Source organism: Amphibalanus amphitrite, unplaced genomic scaffold (assembly GCF_019059575.1).
Source record: "Amphibalanus amphitrite isolate SeventyFive unplaced genomic scaffold, NRLGWU_Aamphi_draft 000047F_arrow, whole genome shotgun sequence".
Lineage (NCBI taxonomy): Eukaryota > Metazoa > Arthropoda > Thecostraca > Balanomorpha > Balanidae > Amphibalanus > Amphibalanus amphitrite.
In genome coordinates, this window is record NW_024881543.1 from 910200 (window position 1) to 921188 (window position 10989).

Genomic DNA, 10989 nt, shown 5'->3' on the forward strand with positions numbered 1-10989 from the left:
CCGTCGCCAGTCGCTTCCATACACTCGTCCTGATGCTCTGAGATGCTGCTCAGTGGCCACTCGTGCTACCGGTGTCTCGGATCTTATGTCCCGTCTCGGTAGGGCCAAGGGTAGGACGGCTCCTGTCGTCCCCCCCCCCTCAGTGCTGCCCCTGTCCGCCCTGCTACCCCTACTGCCCCTCGGCTCCTAACCCTCAGCAGGAGCAGCAAGAAGGGGGTGTCCTGTGTCGTGGCACGGCGGCGGTCGCGCCGGGGGGCGGCGGCCATTTCTCGGGTTTGTTTTCGTTCATACGTCCCTCCGTTTCGCTCTATGCGGTCTGTTGATCTGCCCCCGTCGATGGCGGTGGGGGGGGGGAGGAGACCCGTTGGCTCTGTTGACACTACTGCTGTCGGCATATTATTTCTCAAGCTATTGGTGCTATCGGCATTGACTGCAGCTTGATGTTTTGAATTTCGTAAGAGGTATATCCGTGGCCTGTGGCCCCTGTGTGCGGATTATGATAATGGCGCTGTCCCGTATTGTTATGGTTATTTTGGGTAATGTTCTCACGGATTTGGGTGGTGTTTTGAGGCTCCGTCTCGGCAGTAGTGGCGTTTTGAGCCCCTGTCCTGTGTGTACGGAGTCGCACTGTTGTTTGTTAGTTTTGTCGCGTCTGATGTGGCCGTATCAGGGACGATCCCAGACGACAGCCGCTCAGACTCCGACCAGGGACAGCGACCGTCCGTCGGCCAGTGGTCATTACTCATTGGCCAGTGGCCAGTGGTCAGTGCATTAGTAACCCCTGGTCGGTGGTCACTGCAGTCACTGCGTTATAGTGCGTTCCGGTACTCCACCAGCGCCTGGAGTTGTTCCCACTCAGACTCTGTCCAGTGACAGCCATCCCTCCGAGCCCCGTCTATAATCAGCTCACTGCGTTACGGCTCTCTCTACCAGCGGCGGGGCGCGCTCTCGGCCGTCACTGACCGTGTTATGGCTCCGACGGCCGCTCCCACGCCCCCCCCCCCCTCACACACGTGGGTCGTCAGTCGAGTGTCGATAGCCAAGTGTGTGATAACGGGAATGGCCAGTGCCGGCGGTCCCCAGATGTCGGGCTATTCGGGGGTATGACCGGACGGTGAGAGTCGGACGGACGGCGCCCAGCTATTAGCAGGGCATGGACAGACAATAAAACAATTGGCAGGAAACAATCGCGACAGTTTCCGAAAGTAACTACAAGAGCTTTTTGGCGTTTGCCTTCCACGACAATCGACATCAAGTGAGACTCGTACGTGAAGTCCTTAGTGAAGTTCTTGCTTGTTCGTGCGCCGAGCTGTGAATTATTCTAAGCCGTGCTCAGCGATTTATTTCAATGTATTCACGTGAATATTTCAGTTTGGATGTAGCCGTTCATTTTGCCAAATCAGTGACATGAAATATAAATAATAATTTTTTATCTTTTAACAACATTGCAGACTTTAAAAGTTTGTTATACGCCCACAACAGATTGTTCGTGGTTGCAGAACAGTTTTAAAATGTTGATACTTACATGCGAGACATTGTTATGTTACGGGGAATAAAAGGTGCCTAACTAAAGGGGTACCTAAGATCAGATAATCAAACCGCTCGTAATATACCAAACAATGTCCTAAACGTGTCGGAAGACGGTTCGACTTTTCATCGATATAAGGATGTATCCGTATGAGGTTAAATACACGAGCATAACACGACACACTAGGGTGAACTTCTGGTGGACTATTTATAGCTATAGGATTTGCGCAAAGTTCTAAGCAAGCACTCAATTATTATTCTTTTGTATCCAGGGAGATAATCCAAACATCAATCCTTCAGTTTCTTTTCAGCATTCGTCACGAACATGCAATATTGACTCACGAATGTATGTGCCATTGCTGTCTCGAGACTCGGGCACCGGCTGCCGCCGATGAGCGGTGACGTGTGCGCCCAATCCCGGCGCCGAGCAGTGGTTCACTGCCAGTGGCTGTTTTCTCCGACACCAGAGGCATTCCTCAGACATCCTGTCGGTCGACTGGGGCAGATGTGGGCCGCTGCCGAGCCGGGGAGATGCCGCCCGCTCCCCCGTCTCGGACACCCCCGTCCCGTCGGCGCGGCTCTGTCTGCCCGCGCCCCGGTGACGGATTGTTTGTTGCATTCCTTCAGACCCGAAGAGCCGCCGTATTAGAGATGACCGTGTCGCGGGGGCTCGGGCCCACTTCCGGTCGAGGTGGGGAGCGGGAGCCGGCTCCCCTCCCGCCGAGCGCCGCGCAGTGGCCGACTGCTGCCCCGGGGAGCCATGTTGTTACAACAGAGTTAATTAGGACAGCCAAGGCCAACTAAACCGACGTGTGATCATATGGGTGCTGTTTTTGCTGACATAACCAAGAACCATGTGCGCTTTGGAGTTAACAAGGTCCTCGTGTTTCTAAAGGGACATCATTGTTTCAAATTTTCAGATGGACGATTGTTTTTTCCACCGGACTCGGAGGCTGGGGTTAGATACAGGGAGGAAAAATTTGTCGGGGAAGCTAAAAAGTAAAATATGTGCATGAAATAATCACGGAAGAGGTTGCATTTACAACAGAGAAGGATAGTCTGTGGAGGCGCTTGTCCTAGCCGGCGTTCCCGGACTCGTACGGCGGTCCCAGAACTCCAGCTCGACGGTCGCGGTCGACGCCGGGGACGGTCCCGCGTCGCTGCTGCACCTGCGCCGCGACGTCAGGGTCGCTGCAGCATCCCGCCGTCGACATCTGTGCAGCGTGCAACGGAGCGGCAGCGTCGAACCGACCGACGGGCCTCTGCGGCGGGCGGACTCGGGTCGGAGCGGCGCTGAATCACGGCCGCGCCGCCGCTGGGAGCCGGCGGCCGGCGGCTCGGCGGGGATTCGAGTTTCCCGACTGATGCACCTGAATAAACAGTGTCTCGGAGTCGACTGGCCGGCAGACGGGAGTGACGAGCGACGTGAGAGAGCGCCCCGCGCGCCGCCCGACGGTCATATATACTGAGTCAGTGACCACTGCGAGAGGACAGGGGAGCGGCGACCCGGAAACTGCCGACAGCCCCTCTCACCCCCCACCGAGCGGTGGCGCTGTGAACAGGTGCCTGTCCAGCGTGGGCGAGCTGGAGCCAGGCTTATGTATGTATGTATGTATGTATGTATGTATGTATTGTCTATTGACATCAAAGACGTCCCACATATAGCGTGGTGATTACGGCCTAAATGGACAGACGGTAATTTCGATCATTGTTTAACATAATTTGATTTTCGAATTGTTACAAGCTGTTATACCTATCTCCTCATATCTTGATATTGAAAATCACTACTTTATGATTTTGAGCTGCTATTTACATGCTGGTAGGTATCATTGACAGCATCCTCAACCATCATTTGGGATTGCGCCGCGCTAATAGGCCCGAAACATCAATGTTTCACGTGTCTTTCAACAAACCCTTTAAGGCCCTCCTAGTTTCGACATTATCTATTCTTAGCACCCCCTGTTCTGGCCATGCCACGGAGTAGAACCCTCTCCAGTGCAGGGACACTGCAGGGAGGTGGAGATAAAAGAAGGTCCGGGAAGGGGAAACATGATCTCCCTCACCCAGAGAGGGGAGCTGTACCATTAATCATTCCCTTTAGGGCTCATCGTAATTATTTCTCGGATGTTTCCTTCGAAGACTTTTTTTCTAAAAATACATCATAGGTAGTAGGTACACCTATACCTACTCTCCTTAGCAATGCAATGTTAAGTTGTTCCCATTTGTCGTTAAATAGATCCATTGATTTAATTATTTTGGTGATAAATTTTTGGAAGGATTGATAGGGGTGGATGGATATGGGTATAGGTAAAGTAGGAATAGTGGATAAAGCAGGAGCAGGGTACCAACTCTTGGATAGGGACACATATTCATACAAAGGGATTCAATACCTACATGGTGGGTGGTATCGGCCAATCACCATCTCATCCCTACATGCCCCATCATCCATGCAGGGACAGCGCCGAAATCATCCGACCATTTGTGAAGACGTTTATAAAAATATGCTGCCCTTATAACGTTACTACAGCTTTTACAAAAACGTTCGAGAACATTGTTTCCAATAAAAAAACGCAATTGTAGCCAATAGTTTTTTCAACTACTGAACACAAACCTTCGGTTACATTACGCATCTACCTAATTCCCTACATCGCGAATGATATCACTAAGTTTTGTATTAGTAAAATTATGTTTGCAATTACAGCAACTAATAATCCCTAAGGCTTCCGTCTCATGTTTTCGCAGTGTGGTTGCCGGTTGGATGTCGACAATCGAATTTTTCCTTGCATTAAGTTATGATTCTGAATATGTACGCATATTGCTAACTTTCTTTCGTCTTATTCAAATGACCTATAAAAAGAACTCAAACTACATGCAGCTTATATAATAATACATATGCTGTCTGTATTGGAAGCTCAAGAATCTATTGGGTAGGTGTCTAACTGTGACGGGGTGTCTATGGCAATGCGCATTACATTTACCTACATGCCTTCTGTATCGACTCCTAAGCGACAGTTTCGGAGAATAAGTTACTCGCTCCGTCGTCTATCCGTGAATCGTTTCCCGATTAGCGCTACTGATGATAATCCATCCCCGAAGCAGCACTAGGGAGCCTCCGAGCGGGACCGTCGGCTGACGCGCCGCCCCTGTCCCCGCTCGTAACGCCACCGACGCCACCCGAATCCGACACCGGCCGCTGCACTGTCCGGCCGTCCCAGGGTCGGCCCCCGCCCCGCCCCGTCCCCATCGCGTCTCGCTCATTACCGGCTGGCAATTAAGCGGGCCCAGCGCTGGAGCCGGCAAAAAGCGCGCTGAATGGTCGCCTCTGTGCGCAGGCTCCGCCCCCAGCTGGCTGGCGGCCAGGGGCGGCACACGTGCTCTCCCTGTGAGCGCGCCGCGCCAGTCCCCGTCCGCAGCGCTCCAGGGCCGGCCACAATGCGCAGCGGCGCCGGCGCTCCCAGCCACGAACTCTGCGTCAAGCGCGAGCTGCCCTCGCCGGAGGGTACGGACATCTACCTGCCGGCCTACCCCGTCCTGGACTACACGGCCGGCGCGGCGAACCTCCACAGCACCGGCTGGGAGTCGCCCTGTCTCCAGTGGAGTCCGGCCGAGTCGCCGCCGCCGCCCACAGAACCGTCCCCAGCCCGCAGCCGTCGGCGCCGACGACCCACCGGCGAGCGCGCGCTGTCGGGACGCCGGCGCTCATCCGTGTGTCACAGTCTGCAGGAGCTGCACTCTCAGCGCCAGATGGCCAACAACCGGGAGCGGCACCGCACCCAGCTGCTCAACTCGGCCTTCCATGAGCTGCGACAGATCATCCCGACGCTGCCCTCGGACAAGCTGTCCAAAATTCAGACCCTGCGGCTGGCGTCGCGCTACATCGAGTTCCTGTACTGGGTGCTGCACGGCGGCGCGGACGGGCCGCCCTCGCTGCCGTATGAGAGGCTCAGCTCGGCGTTCTCCGCCTGGCGAATGGAGGAGGAGCAGTGTCTGTCCGGTGGCCGGGCAGAGTACCGGGATGGGGCCAGCTGAGGAACACCCAGGTGAGTTCCGTCGGCCGGGGTTAGTGTGCCCGGGTCACTGAGCTAGACCATCCCGGGTCAGTGGGTCAGGTCACTCAGAGCTACTGTCCGCCCCGGGCCACTGTTCTCGAGTCCCTACCCCGCCCCGGGACGTGTGCACGAGTTCCTGCCTCGCCCTGGGTCATTGTTGTGCATTGGTCCCTGCCCGCGCTGGGTCATTATGCACGGGTCCCTGCCCGCCCTGGGTCACTGCCATTGGCGAGCACGGGTCACTGCTACAGACGGGCACGGGTCACTGCCCCAGACGGGCACGTGTCACCGTCACAGGAGGGTCCGGGTCACGTGGGTAGGATCGCCCCGGGTCATTGGGTCCCGAACAATGCAAGTACGCAACACAAACAGAGTAAGTGCTAAGTACATTATAAAAGTTGCACGCGATATCATTTACTATTTAGATAGGACTTGTAACTAAAAATTAAATCCAAGCATTGGTTCATGTTCATACTTTCTGATAACTGTGACAAACGTGCTAATTGCTGATAATATTTTGCCAAGCTAGTCTTTCTGCAGGCAACTACCCCGAGTGTGCACTGCGCATCAGCATAGGGTACAAAACCATTTTACCTTGGATGGCGGTGAAATACTCTCTTGCTTTCTGTTGATATATTCATCCACATTGGCGGATCCAGAAAGGCGGTCTTGGACGCTGCGGAGGCATACCCCTTAAAAGTGTCTTCAAATTCCAAAAACTCATCGGATTTTGATCTCTAACGCACTGCTGCGTCGTTTAAAACGAACTTTTCCTCATAAAATATGTTAAGTTTCCCTTTATCCTCGAAAAGCCGCAAATTTTCGTCGATTTCGGGCGCTGTGGGGGAGGCATTTGAGGTAGCTGCCCAAAATGGTCCAGCCCCCCTGGATCCGCTAGTGTTCATCCATATTTTCTGTGATTCGGTACCTACATACATCATTTCTTGCCACATTTGTTTTACGTTTTTGTTATTTGTCATTAATGTGTTTACTTTCAGCAACCGTTGAACGTAGAATGACATATGTGACTAGATAAGTGAAACCATAGATAACATGAATCATGTTCAACATGAATCATGTTGATAACATGATTCATGTCACCTATGGTGAAAGTGAAACGATTTAAATATAAAGGTACTGTATCACAGAAAACCTCCGCAAAATGAACAAAGCCTTCGCAAAACCAAGTTTTGCGAAAGCTTTCTGTAATACAGTACCTTTATTTTTAAATAGTTTCACTTATCTCAGCAGCCACTTGACCGATTTACATGCTGTAAATTTGTAATTTGTGTAGGGTAGCTTCATTCCTTCTACCAAGTATGAAGCATTGGATCATTCCCGATGCATGTGGGTGACCCCTTATGCACGTGCCACATGCAAAACGAAGAGGTGTCAGTTTTGTAACAATTGAAATATCTCGTTAACTACTAGGCTGATTGCGCTGAAAGTTGGCATGTAGGTAGGCACCCACTAGTTATACAGAGATTTTCATTAGGGATATACAATACACGTTATTTATACGAGAATCCACGCATGAATAAATATGTTAGAATTAACCTCATGTTCAAAATATCAGAAATAATCGGAAAAAGTCAAGCAAACTGTTCACTCTTACCATCAAAACAAAATCAAACATTCTTGTCAATAATTATCATGCTCAAAGAAACGTTATCTCGCATACACCTAATGTAAACAAGGGTATTTACGTATACAATAATTGATTGCCCTTATTAACTCCACATCTTATTTTTTCCTTATCTTATTATGGATCAAGCTTATGTAGAATGCTACTGACAGCAACAAACTAAGCACTTCAGTATATTTTAGATTCCCTATTTTTACATGATAGTAAAGCACAAGCGAAAAGCGTAACATCGTAACACGAAAGTTGCGATCATTTTTTCGCCCACCTAAATTTTACATCACTCGCGGGGTCTGTTCTGTTGTTCTGTGGTTGGATTACCAACCCACATTCTCACGCCGCATGTTGTCATGACGCAATATGTTGGCGTCTCTCCCGGTTGATACAGCTGTTGTTAAACCAAACATTAGCTACGAAAAAAAAGCTGCGCTCAGACCACCGATCGCGCTGAAACAGAGTCGAGGACGACAGAGACGGCGCAGAGGAGTGGCGAGTCTTTCATACCCTTGTTTGAAATTATAGTTCGACACCTGTTCGATCCGCTGGCATTGGTTACAGACTTTCACCACCAGGCACGCACCCTTCCCCTCCTTTCCTCCCTCCCTTCCCCTCCCCTCTCCTCCCCAGGTCAAGGAAAAGGTCAGGGCCAGCGGCACCCAGCTCACGTATCGCGGTAGCAGTTTTAGGCCCCCTTCTGACTAACCGGCCCCCTGGAACTCGTGTTGACAGACGGCAATCTATATTCGAATGCTCGTCAATAAAACTATGAAAAATCAATATTTAAAGATTGTGCTGAAACTTATGTAAGCAGAGATAAATCGAATCAAATATTTGATATTCGGTTGGCTTACCCGATTCACGAAAATATGGAACATGGTTATTACTGCAACAGACTGAGCTGGAGTAGGTGGGAGCTACATGAACTAGCGCCAAAAAAGTCGGTTGATCATCCTCTGAAATCATATCTTTCACTAGGCGCTATATACCACGAGATGGCGCATAACACATAAAGTCGACAGCTCTGCTTCCATACAAGTGAAAAGGGCTGTCACGGGTGGATAAAAAAGCGGTATTGGAACCTGCGGGAACTTACCCCCCAAAACAGTGTCTCCGATGTCCGAAAGCTCATCGGATTTTGGATTACCTAACTGCACAACACTGCTGCTATGCAGTGTGCAGTTAAAAACAAACTTTCCCGAATAAAAGTTGTTTTTTTTCCTTGAAAAGTCATAAATTATCGTCGATTTCGGGCGCCGCGGGGAGGGGTACAAATGTCCCAAATGTCCCCACTGGATCGCCAGTGAGGGCTGTGAAATGTGAACGAAATAAAACAGGTGGCCCGTGACGGCCGCTGAGCGCGGCGTGCTCGGTCCATCGTTTTGCCGGCGCGCCGGGGAGGCAGACTGTACCGCCGTTCCTGCGAGCTCGGCGGCGCAGTATCACCGCTCACACGGGCTGCAGCCAGCCGCGCCGGGGCGGCCGCTGCCGCCGCTGCACTGGGGCTATCCGGGCTATCCAGACCAAGATTTTTTTACTACATCCAGACTATGGAAGAAGAGCATTTGTACTGCGGCATATCGATTAAGCCCGATTTCAGTGAGATTCCCACACCATCCTATATCAATAATCACACCGTCTCCCACCCACGTTTTTGCTCACGGTCTGATCATTTCCCATTAAATATAAGACTGTAAGGTTGCGGGACGGTCATGCAGTGACACGGAGGCTTACAGACTCTCCCGGTTGTGTTTCAGCTGTGAGACGCGTCAATGCGGCTGGCAGTTGCGGTGGCTCGTGCTGCCCTGTCCGTGGACGGACGGATGGCCAATTCTCGGACCGCGGTTGTCCAGCGCGGACACTCCCGGCCTCTGACCAGCGCGCCCAACTCGGACCGAATGGGACGGCCGCACCTGACTCATCGAGCCAGCAGACTCACCGCGCGGTGACAAGTCAGCATATTGTCCGACGTGTTTTAATCACTGTACATATTACACTTATTTATTGTTTTATTTAAGCACATCCTTCGTGAAGTCTTGAAACCACATGTCAAACAACAGAATCTTCGAAATTTATTCATGAATCCACCCTGACTATTTGAGTTGCATTCCTAATGCTTATTTCCGCGATCTCTCTCTGAATCCTTTTTCGCGCAACTTCCAGTGTTTCTGCTGTGTTTCGTTACAGGTGCTTTCACACATAATGTTTTTCACCTGCCATATCCAGTTATTTTTTAGATTTCCCCAAAAACACAATATCTATCGCAACGGTTCGTGTTGAAATCAATTGTCCTAACTACTATTCTACTTCTTATTTAATTATTAAACTTCGAAGCGCCACATGAAGCCATTCATACGGAAACTGACAATATTTTGTAACAATGTAAGTGCCTACTAGCCACATATACGTATGTCCTCCGTGTGGCCCAGTGGATAAAGCATCCGTCTTCTGACGCGGTTGAAGCGAGATGAAAAAGTCACAGCTGGCTGGCACTTGCGTGCTGCTGTATCACAGTGGCTGCGGCAGACAAACGGCGGTTTAATTCTCTATTAAAACGCTTCCACTCGCTCGCAGGCACCATGTTTTGTATGTAATAAATATACAAGCTTTTAGATAGAAAAGCAATAGCCGGTGCGCAATCATTTTCACTGTTCCAATATGCCGTTATGAGGTGACGATAGTCGCTTATACGCACGCTTGACTAAATGTGTGGTGAATGAATGTGCGACTTTCCATTGGCTAGCGGTCGACGGCAGGTTTTGGCCGCGACTTTATAAGGCCCCGTGTCCAATGTCCATTGCGGCCAGTATCCGCCACGCAAGGCCCTATATGCCTCCGCCACGCAGCATGACGCGCTGTAAAATGCCGCGCCTTTTGTAAGGCTCATTTTTATACTCGATTTGTATATTTAGTGTTGAACTTTGTGACGGTCTGATGGTTGGACATTTATAGGATTGTTTTACGCGTTGTTACATGGGCACAATGACTGAGAGCCTTTCCGATCAATTTAGCGACTGCAGCGCAGTGTGTATTCCGTTGCAATAATGTTGCCGTCGATGAATGCTGGATAATCACAAGTAGTTATTGCCATCACATTACTGATGTAGCCGTGCCTTAGAAGCTGCTAAGTGCCGTGACATGTATCTGTATGCTGTGACGATGAACGTAGGATGCTGGCCTGTCCAAGTGTATGCGTGTTATGCTGACGCCTTAGTGTATAAATGTTCCGACGAGACCAATCCGGCGAGTCGAATTGCTGAACCCGTGGTGCTGAGCAGCGACTGCTCCGGTGGACTTTGTTCCACCGGTAAACCATAGCTGAATGCTGCTCAATTTATTATGATGGACGACGTCCATCATAGTCTTGGATGGCGACCAACTCTGAAACGACAGGTCAGGGGGTGACACCCTCTGCTGTCGGCCAACTAACCTCACCTGCGCCATCGGTATTTCCTGAGCACGTCGGCATCGACTCCGTAGAACGATGACGTTGCGTCGTTTCATACAGTTCGTGCCTGGACTGACAGCTGCAACGCTAGGGAGGTTTCGCTTTAAATGGTCACGGCGCCAAGCAGGCATTCCGTTCCACCTGATCCGCCTCTGCGTGACGCTGACCTTAGTTCTTCTCTGCTAAGACCGGAGCCAAATCTTCCAGCCGTTTCCCGCGGTCGCTCAGTGACGCGGCTGTCACACCGCGTCGCTGCAGGTCAGCGGCTGAGGTGAGCGACGCTGGCAGAACGGGGCCGTTCAGCTGTCTGCAGCGGGAGCGAAACG

At 51.0% G+C, this 10989-nt stretch overlaps 1 protein-coding gene across 1 annotated transcript; it reads left to right on the forward strand.

The window, feature by feature from the left end:
* The first annotated feature begins 4917 nt into the window (after positions 1-4917).
* Positions 4918-10454, forward strand: LOC122377573 (twist-related protein 2-like). Its single transcript, XM_043357766.1, has 2 exons — positions 4918-5567; positions 8973-10454. Exon 1 carries the CDS (start codon positions 4960-4962, stop codon positions 5554-5556), a length of 597 nt encoding a protein of 198 aa, XP_043213701.1. The 5' UTR covers positions 4918-4959; the 3' UTR covers positions 5557-5567; positions 8973-10454.
* The last annotated feature ends 535 nt before the right edge of the window (positions 10455-10989 follow it).